The sequence below is a fragment of the Malaclemys terrapin genome, chromosome 6 (assembly GCF_027887155.1).
Source record: "Malaclemys terrapin pileata isolate rMalTer1 chromosome 6, rMalTer1.hap1, whole genome shotgun sequence".
Taxonomy (NCBI): Eukaryota; Metazoa; Chordata; order Testudines; family Emydidae; genus Malaclemys; species Malaclemys terrapin.
In genome coordinates, this window is record NC_071510.1 from 40517582 (window position 1) to 40544373 (window position 26792).

Genomic DNA, 26792 nt, shown 5'->3' on the forward strand with positions numbered 1-26792 from the left:
ACTAGTCAACTGCAATACAGTATTTAGGACATTGAGTTAGAATGGTAAAGCAAAGCTTACCTGCACGTGCATGATACAGCACAGTCCACCTGTCTCACCCAAACATCCAGGATTCCACCCCCTAGTTCATTCGTTTGCAGCATTCTTACTATAGTCTGCTAACATGTCTGTTCTTTATCTCAAGCTCCAGTCATGTTGTTTCCACATGTTATGCCCACATTGCCTGGCAGTCCTTAAAAGTTCATGTCCAGTCCTTCATCTTCCATTCCATCTCCAAGGTAACTCCATATATATGTTAACTGGTCTTGACAGACCATTCATACCCACTCCTACCTCAGCTCAGTGTCTATGTGAGTCCAAGAGACACCAAGTCACTTCGTTGCTTTCCCTCTGCTGTGTCCCAAGAAAGAAATTACCTCCTTCATTCCTGGTGGGTAACAATACAAAAGGAACTGGGGGAAACTGAGTCATATACCTACTTTTCATAAAAAACAGTCCAGAAATTTCCCACATTCTCCACAGGTGTGCTCAGAGGTGTCATGAGCACAGATCATATAGTATCTGAGTCAAAATATGACGAGCCATGCCTATCTTGCTTACCGAAAAAGGGCCTGCACTGCATCTTATGGCATAATGGCCACTTCTCCTTAAATGGTCACTTGAAATATGTGTTAACTATTTATGCTAAACAATCTGTTCCACTTTGTATTTAGCAGTAACACTTTTTGAGTTAGTTTCTCAGACCTGAAGACAAGCTCTGCATAGCTTGAAAGCTTCTCTCTCACCTTCAGAAGTTGGTCCACTAAAAGATATTCCCTCACCCTCTTTGTCTCCCTATCCTGGGATCAACACCACTACAACAACACTGCATACGTCTTATGGCTCAAGTTAGTCTCCTCTCACTTAAACTGGCATTCTGGCTTCTGTAATAAAGACTCCTTCCAAGATTTCTTTTAAAAGGTGACATTGAGCCATGAGTGCACAGCACTGGTCTGGTGTCAGAATAATTAAATTCTTGAAGGACACTCTTAGACTTTACCATCGTGATCATCTAGTCTGACCTTCTGCACACTGCAAGCCACAGGACCTCACCCACCCACTCCAGTAATAGACCCCTAACCTCTGGCTGAGTTACTGAAGTCCTCAAATCATGGTTTAAAGACTTAAAATTACAGAGAATTCACCATTTACACTAGTTTAAATCTGCAAGTGACCCGTGTCCCATGCTTCAGAGGAAGGCAAACCTACCCCCCACTTCCCTAGGGTCTCTGCCAATATGACCTGGGGGAAATTCCTTCCTGATCCCAAATATGGCGATGAGTTAGACCCTATGCGTGTGGGTAAGACCCACCAGCCAGACACCTGGGAAAGAATTCTCTGTAATAACTAGGAATGCTCCACATTTAGTGTCCCATCCCAGCCATTGGAGACATTTGCTGCTAGCAGTCGCAGATAAGCTACATGCCATTGCAGGCAATCTCATCATACCATCTCCTTCATAAACTTATTAAGCTCAGTCTTGAAACCAGTTAGGTTTTTGCCCCTCACTCCCTTTTGAAGGCTGTTCCAGAACTTCACTCCTCTGATGGCTAGAAACCTTCACCTAATTTCAAGCCTTCCCTATACCTGTTCCAGTTTGAATTCATCTTTCTTAGACATGGGAGACCAGAACTGCACACAGTATTCCAGATGAGGTCTCTCCAGTACCTTGTATAATGGTACTAACGCTTCCCTGTCTCTACTGGAAATACCTCGCCTGATGCATTCTAGGTTTACATTAGCCTTTTCCACACCCGCATCACATTGGTGGTGCATAGTCATCCTGTGATCAACCAATACATCCAGGTCTTTTTCTTCTTCTGTCACATCGAACTGATAGTTCCCCAGCTTATAGCAAAAATTCTTCTTGTTAGTCCCTAAATGCATGACCTTGTACTTTGCACTATTACATTTCACCCTGTTTCTATTACTCCAGTTTACAAGAGTTTGAAAAGGGAAATCATTAACAATATGCTAATAGCTGTACTCTATTATTGACACTAGCTCCCCTGCTTGGCCATCAAAAGTGCACGTAAGTTTTATGCAGGCATGTAAGTAAACTAAGTGGACATTTCATGACATAAAAGATCACGTTTTCAACTGTACCTCTCTATGGGTACATGCAAATTGATGTTGCACATGAACTGGAGTAGCTAAGTACCCAGTCTGTTCTCTCAAATTATTTGCATACTTAAATGCAGATTTTGCATGTGAAACTTAGAGGCTGAGTTAGGGCTGGCTGGAAAGGTGACCATAAATCTGCTTCTATCATTGGTATATCTGCTAAAGTTTGAAGTCTTTAAAAGCAATTATTTAAGCCAAAAATACATGTTTCACATTTTATACACTAAATTGGCACAAATTTTAGTGAGATGCTCCTTTAAGAAAGAGGTGGGGGATGGGGTGTTCTGAACAACATTTTAAAAAGCGAGCACTTCATCTATATTTTTCCATCGGTGGTGGAACAAAGACCCTCTTGGACAAATGTTTGAAATGAATCCTGTCCAGCTTGCACTTGGATCTGTGTCTCTTGGTCTGTCTGATTTTTGTTTTGGAAGGGGATGTGATATAATCTGTTGCTGTATGAAGCCTGAATGGCCACCGATAGACACCTGTCTATACACTGGGTCCTCTGTTTTCTGCCGACAGATCAGGTTCTCAGTCATTAGTACTGTTTTCTAACTTTTTTTTTTTTTTTTTTGCTTCCACTGTAAACAGTAGCTGAATATTTTTGTTTGGCACCATAATAATCTGGAAGGCCAAGAGAGTGAATAAACACACAATCTCTGCCTTTGGTTTGAATATTCATTAGTCCAAATAGATGTCAACATGTGCAGTCAATCTATGGAGAAAATTCTGACACGTTTCAGATATTTTTTCTCCCTTTATGTTTATGGCAGAACTTTTGGGCCTGCTGGATTATTGAGAGAGCTTTGAAGAAGGTCTATTATGGGTGCGTGATCTTGGATGGGAGAAATCGCTGTCAGATGTCAAGCACTTGAAACCACAAAATAATAAGAAGCAGATGGAACATGTGGGGACAGCTGCTGTTCTCTTTCCCTTTCCACAATGTTTCGCTACCTTTAATATGTGTTTTCATTACTCAGTTTTTTCCAAAAGAATTTTGACATCTACTTTTGAGCATAACTTCAAGTTTGGGGGGAAGAGGAGGAACTGTTTCATTTTCATACACGTATTCTATTTTTGTGATTTCTCCTCTATCTCACAAACTCCTATGGAAGAAAACTAAAGATGGGCTGTCCTGTTTTTCTTTTACCACTGTTAAGAACCTGTTGATCAAACCAGAAATTGTACTAGTAGTTCAGGGGCTTCCTATGAATTACTTTTTCTTAAATGAAATGGATAACTGCTTGAAAGGGACAAATTTTAGGTCTGATTTCTCCCCCGGCAGGAATCCTGTATAGAAGAACAATGAAAGCAGCATTCTACATGGAATGGGATGCAGGGTTTGGCCACCATTCTAACTGGGACTATACGCTAGAGTACTGTAAAGACCAAATGTGAGCAAGGTCCCAGCTGCCTATGTGCTGCTCAATTAGCTGTACACAATGAAGAATGAGGCAGATTGCGCATTGACACATCGGCAAGTGGCATTAGTTGTTTGGTTTCCACCCAAGATTTGGGCACATACTTCTGCTTAGTACCATGGGCAAAATTTTGTTTACTCTGCCCAGATACTTATTGTTACTTCCTCCTTTCTTCTTGAATCAACTTCAGATCTGGTCTACGTTCACCTGACAGTGGCATGACAGCTGGGAGAGGGCTGGGTTGCAGTACGTATATAGTGACCACCTGTATTTCAAGGAAGTAAAAGACAATTGGACAAAGCTTATTTTTAAGAGACTACTCCCCCCCAAAATATTTTTTCTTCATGTTAGACAATCCTGGGTTTATATTACAAGGGTGTTATTCTACTTGTGATCAATGCTTGAACAAATTATTTTTCATCTCATTAAATATTACTTTGCTCCTTACTGAATACAGGTTGATGTTAGGCAACAAATACAGGATGTCCCTTAAAATACAGCTCAGATAATCTCGCTGCGGGCTAGTTTTTTGGGGTTTTTTTCATGCTGGTGTGTGGCAACTTTCATGTCGGCATACACACGCAACACTGGTACAAGGCCCATTTTCAGCTGGGACCATGAGTCTACATTATACGTTTATGTCAGTGCGGTTGCACCAGTGCAAAAAATATTCATGTAGACCAGGCCTGAGCACGTGAGATGTGCGATGTGACACACTGCTGCCTTTGTGGCACAAAGGTAGTGACTAGAGCATTGAGATTAACTCTTTGTTTTGGTTTGGTGGCAAAAAACTTTAGCAAATGGAAAAGTAAAAAAACAGAACACGTTGTGAGTTAAACAAAACATTTAATTCAACCTGCAATGCAGTGTTTTGTTTGGGTTTTGAGCTTTTTTTTTTTTTTAACTTTTAAAAATAAAATTGAAGGACATTTTTAAACAAAACAATTTTGTATAAAACAATTGAAATGTTGCATGTTGAAAGAGAACATGTCAATGTTTTAAGAATATTTTTTTCAACCCAAACCGTTCACCAAATTCTACATGAATTCACTAAATATTTCATGTGAACTCAATCTGCATTTTTTGACGTAAAAAGTTTTTTGGCTAAACATTTTCCCACTTGTTATGGTGACATATGTCATTTTTGAGGGTGAAGTACAGTAGTAGGATCCAGTAAATCGAGGGCAGAGAAGAGGCATTCAGACAGAAACCAGGCAAACAATACTGATACGCTATTCTTCTAACGCAGTTTCTAGCGCTCAGCCTGCATGGGATGGTGCTGCGAGGGGGCTCCACTTCCCTTTTCTTTTAGAGCAGTGGTGGGCAACATGTGGCCTGCGGGCCGCACGCGGCCCATCAGGGTAAACCACTGGCGGGCCGTGAGACAGTGTTTACATTGCCCATCCACAGGCAAGTAAGTGGCAGCCAGCATGTCCCTGCGGCCTGCACTGTTTCCTGCAGCTCCCATTGGCCAGGAACGGCGAACCGTGGCCACTGGGAGCTGTGGGCGGCCATGCCTGTGGACGGTCAATGTAAACAGTGTCTCGCGGCCTGCCAGCAGATTACCCTGACGGCCCGCCGATTGCCCAGCACTGTTCTAGAGCCTGAATTCCTACAATGCATTTGGAGGAACTTACTCTCTGCTGTTCACCACAGTTCCAGTCCCAGCTGACAGTAGAATGTATGGACGGGGATGGGTATCGTGTTTTAGTGGTATGTATACTGTTTCATTGCTGGTAAGCCAGAGTATCAGACCACTAGAGCAGTGGTTCTTAACCTTTTTGGGCTCAGGACCCACTTTGATTGCCTGTCACTACCCAGTAAACAAGCTTTAGTGCAAAAAAAAAAAAATCTGGATTACTAAATATTTCTTACCCACAATATATAATACACATTAACGTAATACGTACACCATGCGTACCATAGCAGCAGCTCCTGTCCTATGGGGCTGGCTGGGCCATGCTCTGGGTGTTGTGACCTCTGAGGTCACAGCACACCACAGGTTTAGCCTGACCCCTTTGATGGCGGCTAAGCACGCCAAAGCTGCGTGAGTGGCATTGCAACTTTGTGAATGAGGTTCCAGTACCACTCACTCACTCGGATTGGTGCAGCTGGAAACCCTTCCTCTGCCCCTATCATCATGACGGCGGGGAGGCTGAGCCAAACTCAAGCAGGGAGCCAAGCCCAGCCACCCCCGTGAGACCGGAGCCACACAAGCCATTGCTGCAGGGTGAGTGTGGGGGCAGGCTCAGCAGTTCTGCTTTCCCCGCCGACAGCCTCACAGCGTTGCCAGGTTAGATTTAAAAAAGAGCAAAATCAACTTTTAAAAGAAGCAGCTCACGCCCAAAACAAGCTCAACCAACTCACTGCCCCTTTATAAAACAGATCTCGCTACTCCATTGCTTAAAAAAAAAGAGAGAGGCATAGAATGGTTCTTTTCCCTTCCTTAGAACTGGGGGAGGGAGGAGCCTAACTTGGCAATCTTTGTTTAGTCAGCCCGGGTTTGTTGTAGCATAATCTTGTTCAGTTGATGTTTACAGTCTGCATTTTAGGCAGAGATGAAAAGCGGTTTAGCTGAGAGATTCATGAATCTCTTTAAGGGCTTGTCTACACTGGCGCTTTACAACACTGCAACTTTCTCGCTCAGGGGGTGTGAAAAAGCACTCCCCTGAGTACAGCAAGTTTCAGCACTGTGAAGTGCCAGTGTAGACAGTGGGAGCTACGCCCCTCGCGGAGGTTGTTTTTTAGAGCGCTGGGAGAGCTCTCTCCCACATCTACACAAGCCATGTTAAAGCGCTGCTGCGGCAGAGCTTTAACGTTGCCAGTGTAGACAAGCCCTAAAATGCTGTGAATTAAAACCTCTGGGCCTGGATTCCCAATTACATTGACTTGAGTTAGGAGGGATGTCATATCGCTATGAAACCAAATAAGCGTATGTATCATTTTAAAACAAAGGCACCAACTGTAGTTTGACCATTTCCTTGAAAAAGAAAAATGCTTGTCTAATTTATATAGAAAGGTTTTATTTTTATCCTTCAGATTATAAATTGCATTAGACAAGAGTAAAGAAAAGCAGAGTGCATTGGGATGATGGCAGCTACAATAGAGATAATTATTTGCCCAAATTATCTGTGTGTTTGTCTGTGTGTGTGAGAGAGATAGAGAGAGTCCAACAGACAGCAGGGAGGAGAGGGGAATGAGTAAGAGAAATCATGACAGCTTTTCATTCTTTCCTAGTTTGACATCATCAGAAAGATTTAGTCCTTTTTTGCTTATGTTTTAGTACAGTACGTTTGTCATTGTTTGTTTTTATACATTTAACTCATTGTGAGGAGTAGTCCTCAGTGTCAGTTATCACTGTCTATGATGCAAAGAAAAACATTGGAACTAAGCTTCACTGGCTGGCAGACTAGAATTTTGTCAGGAAATTCCAAAAGAGTATAAATAAATTCTCTGTAGCAAACCCTGGGCTCCTTGCCTGCTGATGTGTCAGGAGTACGCATTCCCTTTACGGCTGAGGAAAAGTGTGCTTCAGACTTAATTTCCTGAAAACGAAACACTGAAACATTCAACAATTACCTCTTCGCAGAATGGTAAGTAAGGCTGTCAAATAGAGGAGAAGTTAGAGGGGAAAATGGATGTTAGCTTTGTTTGCCATTGGTAAAAAAAAGAATAAAAAATATCCCTTTTTTCCCCCCCAACTGGTGTAATTGAAAGCCAACCACCAAGTCCTGGTACATGCACATTAGTTGCATACATTCTTGCTGTGGTTTGGTTTATAAAGTTTCGACTGTTCTCTTTGACAGAGTCGCACTGTGTTAGGCTGCAGACTGAAGAAAGTTTGTGTTTATGGTTTACATCAACTCTGGTCGTGGTTCTTGTTGTTTTTGTAGTCCTATGTTTGTTACATACTGAGTAGTTAGTTTCTTGAAAGGATGCATATTTTCTATTCAGCGATGTGCTTATATATCAGGGTACTTTTTTCTTCAGTTGCATGAAGCGCCAGACATATTTATTTATATCAAGGTCTTGGCAGCAGAGGTAGAAAAATCTCCTTTGGGTGGCTTGATTATGCTGCTAGTGATCTACTTCTAAACCACCGTTTTCAGCTATTTATAATTTGCTCATAAAACTACCTTTTAGGCTTATATTTTATATGCTTACTCTGGCTGATGCTGAACTTTATAAAAAAAATAAAGTTTGAAAAAAATCAGGTCAGCAGTCTGAGCTATCCAAGTGTGGAGAAAAGGTGTTTTTTGTTTTGTGGGTTTTTTTGTTTTGTTTGTTTGGTTTTTTTTGTCTTGTTCAGACAATGGTTCAGATATTTTGTTTTCAGATAATACAAACGGCTTTTGTTTTAAAGTATCAAAGGCAGCACGTATCTAATCCCAAGTGAGGAATCTGTGCTGGATTTTCAAATGGAAAAACAAAGCTAACCTGTTTTTGAAATTGCATACTGAGTGCATGTAGAGTATATCACTTTTCTTACTGGCCTAAGCACATACCAAAAGGTAGCTGTCCCAGTGCTCAGAAGTGAAAATATTTGTGGAATCATTATTCTATAAGACAGGTTTTTTCCAGTTGACCTTACAGCTGCAGAGAGGATGACCTGGAAATGGGGGTCTCTGTTATAGTTTCATACAATAAGCTTATATATCCTAAAGAGGTTGGAAACTTTCCTTATGGTGACCCTTCCCCTATAACAGTAATCCTATGTAAATGTTCCCAACTTCTCACCTGTTCAGAGGTTTATAAACTTAGAAAGGTAATGACATAACAAACTCAATCTGTTTCTGTGAGTACACAGCTGTGTCTGGGTAGGAGACAAATGCAGCTGCCTTTGCTTGAGTTTCAGTTGATGTAATTGATTGAAGAGTTGGTTTGAGGGTTAGGTTGGGGATATAGATATGGGATGGGAGAAGCCCTCTAGTTAAGACCTGAGTTTTATTTGTGTCCATCCTGACTGGCAAAAGCTAGCAAGAAGGCGCTGGAGCCATTGAAGTTGCTTGTCAACACTCGCTCTTTAAGGAAGCAATAACTAGACTGTCTTGAACAATATCGTGCCCAGTCTCATTACTCTCTTTTTGTTAGGGAATGTTATTGAGAAGGCTATGGCAAGACCTCTGAAGTAGTGTTTGTCCTTGATTTTAGCTGATTTGGCTTTAGGTCTGGGCCAGGTTGACAGACTGCATGAGTGCAGTTGGTTGGTAATCTGTTGATAGATGGCAGGTGTGTGTGCTTATACAGATGACCAGAAGGAAGTGGTGACCTGCCTTTGGACCCCAGCAGGGGTGGATGAGTGGCTGTGTTCCTTTCGTTTTGACAGATTCAAGGTGTTATTGGTTAGCTGCTCTCCTCTGAGCTCTCTTAGGCAGAGTTTCACAGGGTTCCCTTCTGTTGCCATCCTGTTCGACGTGTGTATGGGCTTGTCTTTGCTAAGAAAAAGTTGTATTCTCAAATCCTGTCACCTAACTCACAGTAACAAACATGAGGTGAAATCCTAGTGGAGACCAGGCAGATTGTAGTTTTAACTTGTGTTAAAGTCAGTCTGCCTAGTCTTCACTACAATTTTACCTCATGTTAGTTACGGAGAGTTAGCTCACATGAGTTGAGAATGCAACACTTTTCCTAGTAAAAATGCACCCTATAGGGTAACTAGGAAGAGAACATGGGCAGCTTCATCCTCTATGTCAGTCATTCTCAACCAGGGGTCTGTGGCCCTTTGAAGGTCCACAAGCCTTTTCAAGCCTTTTGAAGGTCCGCCAAGCAGGGTTGCTCAGAGCCCCAGCAGCTGAAGCTTGGAGTCCCGACCCTTTGCACCCTGTGGGGTGGGCACCCTGTGGGGTGGACCCCCCACCCCTGCCTTGGGGGGGTAAAGCCTGGAGCCCTGAGCCTCAGCGCCCCATGGGGCAGAAGCCCCGGCAGAAACCGCCCGGTGGGGCAGAAGCCCTGGCACCTTGGCAGAAGCCACCCCACAAGGCTAAATCCCTAAGCCACCCTTACCCCCCAGCGTGATAAAGTTCCGAGACCTTGAGATCCCCCCTCAGTCCCATGGAGCAGTAACCCCCACACACACAGCTGAAATCCAGAGCCCCCCACAGCTGAAGCCTGGCGCTACCACCCCTCCCCACTCCCCACTGCAGGGCGTGGAGTTTTTATACTACATTGGGGGGGAGTGGGGGGTCTCTCTGTGCTGCTTGTCACCCAGCTCGATAACTCCATCTCCCTCAGACTGGTCTGTGTGGATAAGTGATTTGCCTAGTGCTAAATGGCAACCTGTGGCTTTGAGGCTGGTTACTTGACGCAGTTCAGACAAGACTTAGAGGAGCAACTGGGAAGAGTGACAAGATATTGTTGCCCCGTGCCTGCCGTTGGTAGGAAAAGTTCACACCCTGGAGGTGTTGTGGTTGCTGAAATCAGCTGCGGTGCTTAAACTAGTACAGACGCCTGTGACTTAAAGGAAGGGGCAGTTGGCATTCTCATGAAGTTACCTGCCAGTCCAGCTTTGGCTTTTCCTCTACTTCAGCAGCGCCAGAGTCAGTGAAAGGGCAAACTTTAAGGCCTTTTTCCATTCAGGCTTTTGAGAAATGTGTAATTAGGGGGTGTTTACTGATCGCCGTGACAGGTTAACATGAATAAGGTGGAGTTTATTTTTTCATTGATTGATCTTGTACCTTTTATACTTTAGTTTTTATGACACATGCCTAAAATAAGTGGCTAGGCATGTAATAAAGTGAGTGGAATAAAATAAATATGATCAGATGATGGAGATGCATCCTCAAGTAGATAAATCATGAGAGATGCAGAAAGTTGTAATTTTAGAGTATGCTTGAAAATAGCTGGGCACCTGAACCTGCCTGATTTGCATCTGGTTTTGGAAGCAAAGTAAACTGGGTTGGGATGTCAGTGCTTGGATATGGAGACTGCAAAAGGCAAAAGGAGCCTGCAAATTCACCATGTAGTTCTTATGTAGCAGCACAACATTTGAGAGAGATAGAAAGTCAATTTGTTAAAGCAACTTTTCTGAAGGCAGCGAGACTGTGGTGAGCCAATACTTGCTTTCTGTGGCGCTCCCTCCAGTCCATGATAGCTGCCCACATTCTTCTGATTGCCCTTTTTGATGGCGCTCTGGAATTTGAGTTGGAGAGCATCTCCCGTTGACATAGTGTAGTGTGGACCCCACGGTAGGTAGATCTAAGTACATCGACTTCAGCTACGTTATTCACCTATCTGAAGTTGCGTAACTGAGATTGATCTCCTCCCGTAGCGTACACAAGCCTTAAGTTATCTTTTCAGTAGCCAAAAGGTTTGATTTGGTACACTTACAAAGTGTCTGTGCTGCACTGTCACCAAAACTAGTGCTGTACCAGGAAAATTAGTACAACCAGAGAGTAGGCTTCAGCCTACAATTTATAGGCCTCAAATGAGGGGATTACTAACAGAGAAGGTAGATTGATTTAAGTGTGATAAGAAGCATATTGTAGTTGAATGCAGACGATCCTAGTTCAATTTTGTGTGTATGTGTGTGTGTGTGCAACAATTCCTCATAAATAAGCATAATCCTTTATTTGGTGTTAATTAGCTTTGGTGACTCCTTATATCCTGCATTCATTGTCCAGACTAGCCTTGTCAACCTTCATTTATTCTTACCAGAACGGTCGTACTCATTAGCTGTTCTTGATTTTAAAATCAAAATGTCACCTCAGTCATAGCTAACCTTGGAGGTGCAGTGGCATATAACTTTACAAAATTGCCACCTTTTGGGCTGCAACTTCTCAGCTCAGAGGTTTTTTTTATTTTTTAAAGAAAGTTCAGCTCAATCGTATCAGGATCAAACATTCAAATAAATGCATGTAACTATTTTTAGCAAAATACTTTTAAAATGCACTATTTATACTTCATCTTTCTTTCCTCTTCCCCTTTGAGAGATTCCAAAATCTCTCCCCTCGACAAACCCACTGTTTATTGCTCTTAGTTACTTCCATGTGAATGTAAAATTGGAAAATTCCAAGATAAGGCTCCCATAGCAAATTTAATTCTGCCCCCTTATGTGTGTCTGTTGCATTTGCGTCTTTTTGTTAAATAGTAACTTACAGCATGTGATTTGTAGACATAGTTATTAGGCACATTTTTTACAAGTACTAAAATTAGACTCGGCAGAATTCAATTTTTATTTTTTTATTTTACAGATATTGATGATTTTTATTGATTTAAATTTTCACAGCTTTGGGGAATTATGGTGGGGGGAGGCAGAATTTTTTTTAATGATAGCAGATGTTGATATTCAAAAAGTTAGTTTTATAACAGTTAAAACACCAATTGTCAGCCTCGCATGTCAAAATATGCAAAGTAAATATTCTTAAATCAAACTCTAGTAAAAGTTCTTAGGCAAAGTAAGAAAAATGCTGCTTAGCTGTACATTTGATGATTATTGATCGAAATCAGTTTTTGTGTGTAGGGTGAAATCTACATTTGCCGATACTTACTAAAAAAAAACCTAATCCATCCACGCCTAACTGAAATATAAATTGTGTAAGTCACCCACAATGGCTTGTGTTAATTAAAATAACCAGTTACCTCCAGAAATATGTTGACATTCTTGGTGAAGATAATGTAAATACAGATATGGAAAAGGTGTCTCACATAGTGTCATGAAAGTCATCAAACTGTGTTGGAACGTTACTCTGAAAGTAAACTTTTTTTGTAATTGAACGATGTTACTAAGGTCCGAGTCCTACAAACACTTACTTATGCCCATATATAACTTAAGCACATGAGTAGTCAGGCTGACTTTAGTAGGGCTCCTCACATGCATGAAGTTCTGCACATGCATACATGTGTGTAGGATTGGGTCCTAAGGTGGCACTTGAACATGCTTTCAAAAAATAAAACTATTACTACTTGTACCATGGTCAGGCACAAGTAGTCAGCACGCTTGCAGAACAGGGCATAGAACTGCAGAGGACTGGATTAGATGACCTCTCGAGGTCCCTTCCAATTCTCTGATTCTATGAAAAGCCAAAGCTTCTTTCCTGTGAGCTAAAGAAATGGTTCCACTATTTTAGGAACTAAAAATTGAGCAGTAAATAGTCATGGGACATGTATAAACAAGTGAATTGATTTGATCACTTAGAACCAGACCAAAGTGCCATCACTGACACTGTTCCTATCATGTGGTGATTTTTGGGGGGGGGAGAAAAATTAATTCAGTTGAAGAAAGTCTGTTCACTGTGGGCCTGATCCAAAGCCCAGTGTAGTCAGTGGAAAGACACACCTCTCGACTTTAGCAGATTGTGGATCATGCCCTATATTCTTTGTTTTCTTAATGGGCCCACTTAAGCTAGAAAGAGTAAAGAGTTAAGGCATAAGATCCATCTTAACAATACCTCCTTTGCCAAAGTATTGTGATGTCTACAGTAAATGTAATGCAACACTTAGGTCTAAGACCCTTCGCATGCAAACACAACATAGTGATCTACAAACAGTCTTTCGTTTAGCTCACTTTCCTTATTCTCGTTGATTCTAAGGCTTGGTCTTCACTAGTAAATGATCTAACTCCTAGTGTAGACAATGGTATGTCAACAGAAGGGCTTCCTCCATCGACATACATAGCTATTGCCTTTTGGGGAGGTGGATTACCTACGCCGATGGGAAAAGCCCTCCTGTCCATGTAGGTAGCATCTTCACGGAAGCACAGCTGCACCACTTCAGCCTTTTAAATGACAGGCCCTAAGGCTGGGTCCTTAACTCACCACTATGGTATTAGGTACTGCAGATATCTAAACAATATGTAAGAGTTTACCCTTTTTTGCCAGCACAGAACAAATTAACATAATATACAAATCTTCATCATCCTCTTCCATCATGAGGGCAGTGTTCTCTCTGAAAACTATTATAAAAGACAGCAGATATAGCGGTATCGGGGAAACTATAGAACAGTCATCTACAGCATGCAAGTGTGTGGTGTTCTGCAACACCCAAAATGGAAGAAAATGCTATTCACTACAGACATTTGTATTGTAGCCTTCACCATGGTGTCTGGGTGTTGGATTTTTATTTCACTTTATTAACATCAAAAAGAAGTTGCTATCCGAAAAGCTCTTAGTGCTTTTCCAAAATGTAGAATACATATATGGTTTAGATGAAGACAAATTATGTCTTAGTTTAAGAATATTATAACTATAGATGTCAGAAATGTGCTTTCCTTAACTCTATAACAGGTCATGTTTTACCACTGTTGTGATTTGTTTTACTTATTAAATATACTGTGAACCTTTCTTCAGTGAAGTAGGCTTATTCCTCCCGCAACCTTTACTGTAAATGAAATTTCTCTATAACAGGAGAGCCAGGACAAAAATCCCTTCCTTTTCATTTCGGAAGTGGTAATGGAGTCTCTCATCGCTTTCTGCAGTTGTGGTAGTTCAGGGTGGGATGGAGAGTACGTCTGGAAGTCCATACCTTTACTGCCTATGGGAAGGAGCTGTAGCTATATCCGCTCCTCTTCATTTCCGGTTGGGAGCAGGTGTAGCAAGGCTGGAAGCAAGAGAAATCTTGTTCCTCTCCAGGTAGTGGTTCCTTCTCTGCATTTGCCCTGCTTAGCCAGAGTAGGTGATGAGGGGGAGGTGATACTGTAAAACTTAAATCTGTTAGTCTTTAAGGTGCCACCAGACTCTTTGTTGTTTTTGTAGATACAGACTAACACGGCTACCCCCTGATACTTGTAAAACTTATTGTCATGCTTTTAAAAAAAATCTGGAAAGGAAAAACGAGATTTGATGCTGCTTTGAGGCATAAGGAAGGCCTGACAGGCTTTTTTCCTCTCCTTATTTGCTTGATAGTCCTTAGATAGAAGAACAAACGGGGGGGTGAGAGAGGGGTTCAGAAAACCCATTAAGTTCCTTGCAAACACAACAAAGAACCAAAATAGAGACCCCATTTTTTTCTCCCTTTTCTGTGTTACCTTTTAAATTTGAGTCCGGCACATAAGAATACTATGTGGTTTCACAGTTATACCAATGTTCTGCTTCTTTGCAACATTCCTTAGATCTTTTTCTGTGTGATTATTCTTGGAGAATGTATTATTCATAACATTTCAGTGGAAAGGGTTTTTTTAAATAGTTAGACTGAAAATAAAATGCCTGAGTGCACATACCATGACCGTATGGCTTAGATGCAAGCTATTTATTCTTAAAAGCATCTTAGATTTAGAATAAGCTTTTAAAATATTTTCAGGCTGCCTTTCTTCTCTTCTATTCACTACTTCTTGACCCTCCCAGGACACTATACAGTAGTGATTTGTTGTCTTAATTAGCATGTTGAACTGAAACTACATTTGTCCAAATGCTCCCTTTTTCTCCTATTCCTTACGCTTACGTGATATTAAGGCTTTTAACTAATTTGAACCCGTAAATTAAACATTGTAGTCTTTGAATCTCCCATTCAGGGAGAAGAAGCGATTTCTGTGGGCTATGCTAGCTCTGATTCAGTGCTTTAATATACTGAAGTTCTTGTGCAGTGCATCGGCTAGGATATAATTTAATGGAAATTGGCAAGACTGCAGTGTTTAGACAGAGCTGGTCACAGCAGTTCAGGAAGAGAGAACAGAACAGTGTGTTTGTTAAATGATGCCTATGGCCAGTTTGTGATTATTATTCAGCAGGGAGACGGAAATGCAATTTGTGCACACTTCTAGATAACTGAATTAATGGTGACAGTAACACAACGAGGCCTCTACAAATTAAAAAATATTCCAGAATATCTTGCTTCACAACCACTTGTCCAAAATGAGCACGTACAATGTAAAGTCCAGCTTCTAATGGTTGAGTGTTCAGCAAATGAAATAGCAATGCATATTAAATTCCCAAGCTGATGACTTAAGTCTCTGTGTGTGTTTGTGCGACTGTGTTAAAGTTAACCATTGCAAATCAACACGCAAAGAAAAGAAGTTCAGTGTGGCGTAATGATGTAATTTATGGTTTTCTGAAGTATTGCAGAGATCTGCAAATGTCTTTTATTTGTTGCAGTGCCCATGTTCAGCTAGCCAAGGAAAAAATAAGAGGCTCAACAGGGATCTCTTTAGTGTTCTCTGTTGCCGCTCTTTTTAGTGGCATTGAGATTTCTTGCTCCCAAGATATGCAGACCTTTCCTCTTGGCTAAATGGCAGATAGATACAGTTCCTCAAAAGTTAATCAATGTTGCTTTGTGCAGCACAGTACTATCCACCAAATGCTAATGGAGCAAGTGGATCCATGGTCATCCAATATATCATGGCTAGGAGAGAAAAAAATAATGTTCTCACAGAGTTTTATTTCCTTTCCTTTTTAGTAGATTTTTGAAACTGGCAGAATCATTTTCCATTCCCCTAAAATAGCAACCCACTTCACTTTGTTTTTGTACTTTGAAGCCTCACAGCAAAGTCTGAAATGGATGTGCCTGTAAAATGCGTAAAGGCTTGGCACAGTTCTGACATGCTGCATCATAGATTTTTTTCTTCTCCAGATTACATAACTTCTCCTTGTTTATCTGTAGCATCAAGAACCATTGCTGCAATTACCGTGGTGTAATTGTGCTGGTAGAGTGTACCCGGTGTTATTTTAATGAAAAATTGTGTGTGATTAACTGCACACATCTCTTAAAAAAAATATAAGCAAGTAATTCTTATTATGGGCTGGCAGGTGCAAAATGTCAACATTACTATGATAGCCATTTTACCTAGAGACCACCAAATTAGCCACAGCCTTAATTGCAAAGATGCAAGGAATTGATATGGTCTTGGAGAGGCTTCATTTCGGTAATTGTTTCAGGGAGAAATATTTGACAGTTTAGCTCTTATGACTTAAGCTTAAATGAGCTGTCTTCAGAGGTTTTGAGTAATTTTCCACTAATAGGTTAATTCTGGAATCTTGGGACTTTCCTGCCACAAAAGCACAATGCATGATATGAAGGGTTAAATGTTTAATAAAATCATTACTACTTTTTTTTAACCTTTCACCTTTATGGTTTTGAATTGGACAGAAAAATATAACTGGTTAATTTTGAAAACAATACAATCTTTTCTATGGTATATGCCAAAGTTCTGAGTCCTTGCAGTAAACCAAATGCTTCTGCTTTCTGTAAACTGGTTTTACAGAGAAGAAAGTCAGTGAGAACATCTGGCACTTAAAGTGACACTGTCTTCTTGTATTTTTAAAAAAACAAAAGCTAATTTTCTGAGATAATCCTTTACATAATATGTCATGAATAAAGGTCTATTATTGGAGGGGGGCAGTGTGGCTGGTAGCAATGTCTACTGTTAGGGTTGCCTGACACTTCTTTACATCTCTGTTTTCAGTTGCTTATAACCTTGCCAAGCTTTAACTGTTTGGGCTGAAATTGTCCATACTGGGTATCTGTCTCAGGTTGAATATTTTTGGAAATATTCAGCCAAAAGGCTTCAACAGTTTTTGAGAACAAGGCCAGAAAAAAAATCATTGTTTTGCCCATGTGAAATTCTGGCAGCCTTTTCTCTGAAAAGCCCTAGTACCCCCTGGCTTAACAAATTCCATCCCTGCCAAATTTCAGGGACTTGCCTTTTGCCAGCCTCATGAAAAACTGCTGATATTTGACCACGTTATACACCCTTTTGAAAATCATAATTTACACATGCCAAGTAGAGACTTCCCAGAGCTATGCAACTAAAAATGGCAAACATTCAATCCACACTGAGCATGCCTTGGGGCTGCAGGAGGCTGAACAGGATTTTCCCTGTGATTGCAGATCTCTATGCCAGGATTGTGTATGGAAGTGGAGACAAGAAGGGTGCCTCTCCTGTGTGTTTATCGACCCCTCTGCTGGGCCCAGGCATTATGGAGGAGGAAGTCTCCTGCATCAACTGCAGGGGAGACAAAAGCCAGATCTGAGGATGAGATGGGGGAAGTAGGTCAGGACAAGGAGGCAACTGGGGCTTAAGGCTGAGAGGGAAACAAACTGTAGTTGGGATGTGGAGAGGAGACCGGGACTGGCTGGGCAAGGAGATCAGGAATAAGAGCCAGGAGGGCAAAGAAGACTGGGACATGTTGGTCAGGAGATAATGCCTGCAAGGTAAAAGATCCCTGGACCGCAAGCCAATGGGTTGAAAGGAAGGAGTGAGGAACAGGGAGGGGAAACAGATCTGACATGCAGGAAGGGAGTTTGGGGAGAACTGGCACTGGCTGGACAGAGAGACTGGGACATGGAGCCAAGGGGGGGGTAGAGACTGGGACAAGGAGCCACAGGGGTTGGGAGACTGAGATTGGATGAGGAGCCTGGGGAGAGAAATTAGGACTTGGGAACCCATGGGGGAGATGGAGATCATGGGTGGGGAAGCAATTGGAGGGGTCAAAATCAGATCCGTGGAGAGGAGCCGGTAGGGGGGAAATCAGGAATGGTTAGGATAGGCAAGGAATGGGATTTGAGCATGAGGGGAGACGGAGAATACTATGATTGCACCTGGGAGTCTGGAGAGGGAGACTAGAACTTCCTGGGCAATGAGAATGTATCTGGTTGAGGAGAATGGGACAGGGACGAGAAGACAGGAACAGTGAAGGGAGAGGACAGGAATGGGGTAGAAGGGACCAAGTGCAGTGAGGGGGGAGGCAGAATTGTGTGCCCACTCAAGCATATTCCCCACCTTCCTTCACTACACACCGTCCACGTTCTGCAACAAATGAGGCAGAGATCCAGTTGAGAACGGCCTCCTTCAGTACACAACCCTGATTCATCTCCTGTGGGAAAAATAGTACATGCTCATTTAACTAAAGACTGTTACCCCTTGTGACCAAGCTATTAGTGAAAAATTTGGGATCTTGTGAGTTGTTCAGTCAGGAGCAGAAATTGATGATGGAGTCAGGTATTTCTTTGATGCAATCCTTTTTATGTACAAAGAATGTACAGAAAGTCCTGTTTCCCTGAACACAGTAGGAATAAAACAACAAGAGCGTATGTTAGCTCCCATTTCCAAGCCCCCTTTCCAGTCAGCACTTAGCCAAAAATCTCCCTCAGAGCTTTTCTCAGGGCCACGTTCCCAGTGCTTGTCCCCACTCCATCCTGAGCTTTCCTGACGTTTCTTAATTCTTCGGTGTTCATCACTGCTTTACCTTCTCTCTTTTGCATAGTCACACTCTCTATTAAAACAATACCCAGTGACTCCTCTATTCCCATATAGTTCCAATTCCTGAGCAGCCTCACCTGTTCCTGTGTTTGGTTGGAGATCCCTATTGTTTCAGCCACCTGCTTCTCTAAGGTCTGGTCTATACTACCCGCCTGAATCGGCGGGTAGAAATCGACCTCTCGGGGATCGATTTATCGCGTCCCGTCGGGACGCGACAATCGATCCCCGAATCGGCGCTCTAACTCCACCAGCGGAGGTGGTAGTAAGCGCCGCCGACAAAAAGCGGCAGAAGTCGATTTTGCCGCCGTCCTCACAACGGAGTAAGTCGGCTGCAATACGTCGAATTCAGCTACGCTATTCACGTAGCTGAATTTGCGTATCTTAAATCGACTCCCCGCTGTAGTGTAGATGTACCCTAAAAGAGCTTAATGAAGTCTTACAGCTATCTTAAATGAAGGGCAGCACTTACACCCTCTAGATTCAATGAGGTTTAACCCAACAATATCCTAACAGCATTATCATGCATACACCCAAGGGAGCTGAATTAAGGCTGCGCATGCAACCTTAATTCTACCACTTCCTGTCTTTAGAGTGCTTGACTTTGCAACCTTAATAATATTCTTTATAGTTTTTCTGTGTGTAATATATATATATATACACACATGGATATTTTTGCTGCTGATATTTGGAAATTTATTTTGGCTAAGTCCATGAGTAAAAACATCAAGACCCCAGTCTGAAACGGAAGTGTTTTATCTGGCAGTCCAGCCTCATGCTGTCAATTGCAGGTTTGGCGCCTCCCCTCCCTTTTTTAGTGCATACACCCACCAACTACAAGCTCAGTTTTGCTGCTATGACTGCAAATCACCATTTTGCAGGACCTTTGTTAAGGTGTGAGTTCTCCCCAACCATAGAGAAAAGTGTGGTGCCCACAGGTTGCTGCAGGAGTCACGAAGCACAAGTGACTGAGAGGAAGGATGGTCCAGTAGTTAGGACAGTATCCTAGGAATTGGGAGATTCAGGTTCAATTTCTTGTTCCTCCACAGACTTCCTGTTGTGACCTTGGGCAAGTCTCTGAGCCTCAGTTCCCCATCTGTAAAATGGGGAGAATAGCATTCCTGACCTCACAGGGGAGTTCTGAGGATAAATGCATTGAAGATTGTGAAGTGCTTTGGAATCTACTGATTAAAAGTGCTATTAAGAGACAGATGATATTATGATCCTCAACAAAACAGTGAAACTGACTAGTATTTATTTGTATTACTGTTGCACCTAGGAGCTCTAGTCATTGAACGGGACCCTGCCGTAGTCATGGACTGGGACCCTATTGTGCTAGGCTCTGTACGTATGCAAAACAAAAAGACGGTCCCTCTGTTGAAGAGCTTACAATTTAAATAGACAAGACAGACCTAAGGTGCGGGAAAGAGTGTTGAGCAGGTCGAGTGAACAATGTGATGGCGTCAAAAGTCATGTTAGTTCCACAATTTTTATTTATTTATTTTTTGGTTGGTTGGGTTAGTAAGAAAGGGATAAGCTGAAGGGAGAGTGACTGAGGAGGACAAGGAAGGGAAGAGTAGGGTAAGAGGAGTGACTCTCTGAGATGAAGAGACTGTGAGGGAGAGGGAGAGTTGGTGCAAATACCCAATCAGCACAGGGCAGAGAAAGACCAGTCAGAACTATGGGAAGTTTTCCAAAGCACCAAAAGTATGCTTTGGTCAAATTCAGTGAGTAAATTGAAAAACTTAAGAGATTTCTTTATTCTAATCTTTGTTGCTGCATTCTTAGGTGTCACTTCTAGCAATAGTAGATTCAGGGTGATTTGGGTTTTTTTAAGTTGCGTGTGTCCCTTTAAAAGGGACACCAATTTAAAATTAGTCATATTCAAAAAATGAGCTAGAAGTTGTTTTCAGGTACTATCGCTGCCTGCAGTAGCCTGTGTTTCTTTGTTGGGGGAATACTGGAGGGGTAGCCAGTTTAGCAAACATACAATAGTAGCTTGTAAACCCAAGTGCCAGATCAACTTTATATGCCCAGAGACTGTGAACAGTTGTTTTTAAGGAGGAACTAAAATGCAGTAAATATATACAGTAAAAAGAAATGTATTTGCAAATTAACAATGATTCATGGGTAGGGAAGGGACAGAGGAGGAAATGGATGGAGATTACTGCACCTTTAAAAGACTAACAGTTCTCTTATTATTAAGACAATAGAGCATGGTGACTGCTGAGGTTCCTTACGGGTGCTAAAAAGGCAGTAGTTTTCAGTTCTGCTGTAGAACAGAATTCATTGGTGAATGCTCAGCCTATGAAAATGTGCTCTGCTTGGCTAAGTTTACACTAATGTGGACTTTTTTCCTTAAGGGGTGAAGAATGAGAAAGTTGAGAGGCAGGGCTTTAGTGAACAGAGAGCTTGTTGAAGCTAGGACGGCAAGGAGAAAAATCAGAGGCCTTGTTTTATTTGGATGGGAAATGTATGGTCTGAGAGCAGAGATATGTAGCTAATTCAGGTAACTGGAAAACTAACTTTTATTGTTTGCCCTGCAGTTCTAAAGGACCTGATTCCTCTAGTGAGTTACGATTTGTTTTTGTGGAGAAGGAGGAGCAGGCTCTGCAGCGACCTCATGTATAAACATTCTGTCTGCAGAAGCACAACAGATTTGGCGAAGTTTTATTTAGAATGCTTTGGTGGCATGTGAGCCCAGTGCCTGCAGGAAGCTGTGCTGTCCTGACATCTGAGCTGGCGGTTTCTCTTTTGGCTGTGGAATTTTAGACTGCATTGGAAACAGGTCTCGCTGCATATTTTTAGTGTATGGGCTTCATGCAGGATTGAAATATAAAAGAGACAGATTCACAGACACACATCAGTGTGCTCCCAAGCAAGAAGAGAGCCTGTATTGCTGCTCAGACTTAAAACTGATCTGAAATTATTTTAACCTTTTTAAAAACTGGTGCCTGAAGTCTAACTGCATTGGTAAATTAGGGAGGAAATGATTTCTGTGTAACCCTTTTAATACTCCCCGAAGGGAGCACTGTCTCCAGATGGTTTACTGCAGCACAAAGAATCACCTGATCCTTTCATGACGGACTAGCACTAGCCTGTGTGAAAGTTTGTTGTGATGTTGCAGTACTGCTGAAGTTCCTCAACGTATCATTTCATGCTATCAATAGTGACCTTTGTGGTGCCTTCATCAATTAAAGCAACATATTTCCATACGTTTACTTATGATTTCAGTATCAGATCTGTGTGTGCATGAGAGAGAGGGAGAGATGTTTTTCAAGGTAAATTAAGATAGAGAAGTAATATGTCTCCCAACTTATAACGTTCAGTCTGGGCTATGAGTAGAGTGTAATTATCTTTTGCTTTTCAGCTGTATAGTTTAGCCAGAAGTAGCTTCTTTTATATATTTTAAATGTATTGATTTTGGTTTTTTTCCTACAGAAAAAGAGGAAGGTGTTCTGAGTGGAGAAGATGACAAAGAACAGAAAGATCCCTATTTTGTGGAAACTCCTTACGGCTACCAGTTAGACTTGGATTTTCTCAAGTATGTCGATGATATACAAAAGGGAAACACGATTAAGAAATTAAATATCCAGAAGAAGAGGAAACTAGTACCAACTTTTACAGGTACCAAGAACTCCAGTGGCCAATACAGTGGGTGGACCTCAACAGAGTCTCTCTCTTCATCAAACAGTGATGAGAATAAGCAGTCCTCCTTTGCAGCAAGGAATCAAGTAGCATCGTCTGTCACTACAAGGCCATCAGTTTCCTTTGAAGCCTCTCCTACCTTCTTAACCATTCCTGAGAGCAGACAACTTCCCCCTCCTTCACCACAGCTTCCTAGGCACAATCTTCATGTAACAAAAACTCTCATGGAAACCCGGAGAAGACTGGAACAGGAGAAGGTTATAATGCAGGTGACTCCAGGGGATGTCCGCAGGCCCAGGCTTTCCAGCTTTGGAGGCTTGGGCTCAGCAAGCTCCCTTCCTTCCTTTGTAGGATCGAGTGGGCACAATCAGATGTCTCAACAGCTTCAAAATGGGTACCAGGGTAATGGAGACTATAATGTCTATCTTGCTTCCTCTTTGGGCAGCTCCATCCGTCATAGCCCATTGAGTTCAGGAATATCAACCCCTGTGACCAATGTGAGCCCAGTGCATCTGCAGCATATCAGGGAACAAATGGCAGTTGCCCTCAAACGCCTCAAGGAGCTTGAGGAACAAGTCAAAACTATTCCTGTGCTCCAGGTCAAGATTTCAGTATTACAGGAAGAGAAAAGACAGATGATGGCGGAACTCAAAAGCCAAAGAATACCCAATCAAAATGACACTTATGGCTTCAGAAAGCGATCTTATAGTGCGGGAAACGCAGAGCAATGGGGACATCTGTCTCAGGTCAGAAGAGGAGGTGAATTATATATAGACTGTGAGGAAGAAGTGGAGCAGAACTCTCAGAGGACAGAGGAGTTTAGGCAATTGACTTTTGAAATGCAAGCATTAGAGAGAAAAATCCAGGACAGCAACTATGAAATCCCATCTAATCTTCGGACAAACAGAGAAAATATAACAAAAGAAAGCAAGTCGGTTGCTGTGGGTGCTGATGAAAATATGAATGATGTGGTTATATATAACAGGTCTTCCCGGCCATGCATGGAGGTAGCTGTGGGAACAGAGACAGAAACTAGAGATTCTGGGGTTGGGGTGACAGAGGTGATGCTTGGCATCACCACAGAAGCTGAAAAGGAAATAGAGCTTCAGCAACAGACCATTGAAGCCCTAAAGGGGAAGATCTACAGACTTGAGGTTCAATTAAAAGAAACTACTCATGATAGGGAAATGACCAAATTAAAACAAGAGCTGCAGGCAGCTGGATCTAGAAAAAAAGTGGATAAAGCATTGATGGCTCAACCTCTGGTTTTCAGCAGAATGGTGGAAGCTGTAGTACAAACAAGAGACCAAATGGTAGGAGATCATGTGGATGTTGCTGACTCCTGTGTGGGGAACCATCTACAAATGAGAGATATTGGAATCTCCTGCAGGCCTAATTTGCAGAGTACAGCTGTGGGTCCAGAACTGCTAATGAATCGGTGGCTTGTGAAGGAGAGAGCAGACATGCGTGACCAATGCACGGGGAGATCTACTGAGATGTGCGACAAGAATGTGGGCACAGAAATGAGTGTTTGTGAAACTGGCATCAACACTGAAGAGTCTGTGGATAATTTGAGTCTCTGCAAGACAGAAGTGGAAATCAAGGAAGTACGGTCGATAGGTTGTGGAGATTGTTCAGTGAATGTGACTGTTTGTCCACCAAAGGAGTGTGTGTCCCGCAGCACAAACACAGAGGTTGTTTGCAAAGTAGAATCTGCAGTTATGGCAGTGCCTCAGACAGCTACCCAGCAAACCAGTACAGTATTGGCAATGGTGAACCAGTTCACCAATACAGAAGCCGCTTCTTTGATGGATTCCAGCACAAACACCATTTTGAACACTTACGATAAACAGACTAACACTGTGAATGTTGAGATGCGGACTGTAGCAGTGGGAGATGGTCGGGTAAAGGACATAAACACATCTGCCAAAACTCGTTCTGTTGGAGTGGGAACCTTGCTTTCTAGTGACTCTAGCTTTGACAAGCCATCTGTGATAAAGACCAAGGATTGTGGAGTAGGGCAGATAAACATTCATGAGAACTATCTTGTTGGTCTTAAAATGAGAAATATTGCGTGTGGTCCCCCGCCATTGTCTGTTGTGTCAGCCAGTACCAGAAGCATTGGTGTTGGGGATGAGCCTGTGTATGAACCTGTGAGCATTTTAGTGGAAAGTCCTCTCCCTCCACCTGAAATGAGGACTGGTTTGGATCACTACATTGAGCGAGTACAGAAGCTGCTGCAGGAACAACAGATGCTGCTAGCTGAAAACTACAGTGAACTGGCAGAAGCATTTGGAGAACCACACTCGCAAATTGGGTCTCTTAATTCTCAGCTCATAAACACCCTTTCGTCTATCAACTCTGTCATGAAATACGCAAGCACTGAGGAGCTGCGGAACTTAGACGTCCAGAAACAGTGTTTGGAGAGAAGTGCTACCCCAGGTATGTTGAGTGTGTGCATTCCTGTCACTCTCAGAAGGTGGGGAAGAATAGTGCTGAGCTTGGTAGAAATGCTTAAATGTAGATATAAACATCCGGTGATTGGTTGGTGTGACAGAATTTAACCTGGGATATTTTATGATTTAAGATTATTCAGATTGACATTGTTTTTGCTCCCCTGTCCCTTCTTAATGGCAGAGTGCAGCTTTTCAAAACTATGGCAAGGCATGTTTGACTTTCCCATAAGTCACATTCATCTTTTGTAAGTTGAATATTCTAGCTGATGATGAGGCATCTTCAGCCTCTTTCTCAAAGGTTGGTGGCTTTGCGTTCACATTCTTCGTTCATCTTCTCCTCTCCCAATTAGACCACTGTTAGGTACTGTTCCCCCCTCTGTTAGCGCTGATTACCAATGGGCCACTAAGGAATGTTTAGTAACAAGAACATCTGTGTTTCAGTAAGCGCTTGTAATAGTCTCCAGTTACAGCAGCACATTTGCAAGGCATAAGTAATATTGACTACTTTGGTTTTAGTGGTGCTTGGATTATTTAAGCTTTAGAGGCTTAAATATTTCTTTTTCTTGGTGTCCTGTTTTATTTTAGAATCTGCGTAATTAACTTTGAGGATGTTTTTTATGCTTTTGTACCTCTGCTCACAACTTTAAAGCATATTGTCAGCTACAAAAACCTAACCAGATATTTTTCTAACAGCGTATGTCTGTGAACTCCACCTATGTACTAGTGAATTCATAATCGTTGGCTTCTTAGAGATTGTGATGAGACCACCAACCAACAATAACTTCTGCACAATGCACTCTTCCCACAGTGAAATAGTAAGACTACTAGAAAGATAGGAAAGTTGTTCAAATATACTTGAATATCTGTATCATAGATGCTGAATAGGAAATATATAATAAAAAGTCTATTTAATAGTGATTATCTAGCACACTGCTAAATGAAGCTTTTACAGCTTATTTACTATCTTAAATAAATTTCTTCTTGTAGTTTTGTAAAGACAGCTGACTAAATCTAATATTTTGCCTCTTATGCATTGATTGGACCCATCTATTAAAATTTTTTATTTACTACAGTACAGCAGTAGGCAACATTTACGTTGGGATAAAGAAAATATTTTATTAAAGTGAATGTTAAAAATGAAATATACACGAGAGGTGAGGTACTGTACATCCTATATCCTGTCTATATCCATACAACATAATATTTTATTTACACTATTATCTTTCTAGTGTACACATTATACATATGACTTCATAAATGTAATGGTACTATAATAAGAATATCCAACAGGCATTAAAATGGCACTTAAAAATGTCAACCAGAATTTTAACAAACTGTTAATCTGCCACTCTATCCCTCACTTTTAATATATGATGTCAGACATTTAGTCTGAAGAACCTAGAAACTATCTAGGCACAGGTGGAGTGGTGGATCATCTTCTAATAAAGGCATTTTTACTAGGCTTTGTATTTCACATTCTTGCCAAAAATATTTAGGAAAAATTTTGTTTGAGCTTGTAATGCTATTATCTTTAGCACTGAGAGCATAGAATAAAATCTTTATTAATGTGATCAATCACATTCCTGGTCAGAATTACATGCTACATATTTGCACAGGTTTTGAGCTATGAATTTGTCTCTGATCATTTTAACTTTTGTGTAATTAGGTTAGGAGGTCGTCATCAACTTTAAATCTAGTTTGTTAACTTTAAAAAATTGCTTCTGTTGTAAATGATTCTTCCTGACAAAAATCTGTGTATAAATTGTATACAGTATCTGAACTTGCTGAGCAGTAGTGTCTATTAGAGTGAATTTGGTAAATCCCTCAGTTCCCCCACTTGGCAAATGTGTCACATCATGACACATGATGTTCCGGGCAATGAATTTACTCAGAGTTCAGCTCCCATGGTAACGAGCACATTTATAAATATCTAATCTGGGTGGATTCCCATTTTCCAAGAAAATACAGGTTCAGTTT

At 41.6% G+C, this 26792-nt stretch overlaps 1 protein-coding gene across 4 annotated transcripts in view; it reads left to right on the forward strand.

The window, feature by feature from the left end:
* Positions 1-26792, forward strand: part of KANK1 (KN motif and ankyrin repeat domains 1) — a 167861-nt gene that overhangs the window by 116858 nt on the left and 24211 nt on the right. For all 4 annotated transcript variants that reach the window (XM_054031705.1, XM_054031706.1, XM_054031703.1 and 1 more), the window contains exon 3: positions 22153-24801. In XM_054031705.1, coding sequence (XP_053887680.1) covers positions 22153-24801 — 2649 coding nt within the window. The remainder of the gene's footprint in view (positions 1-22152; positions 24802-26792) is intronic.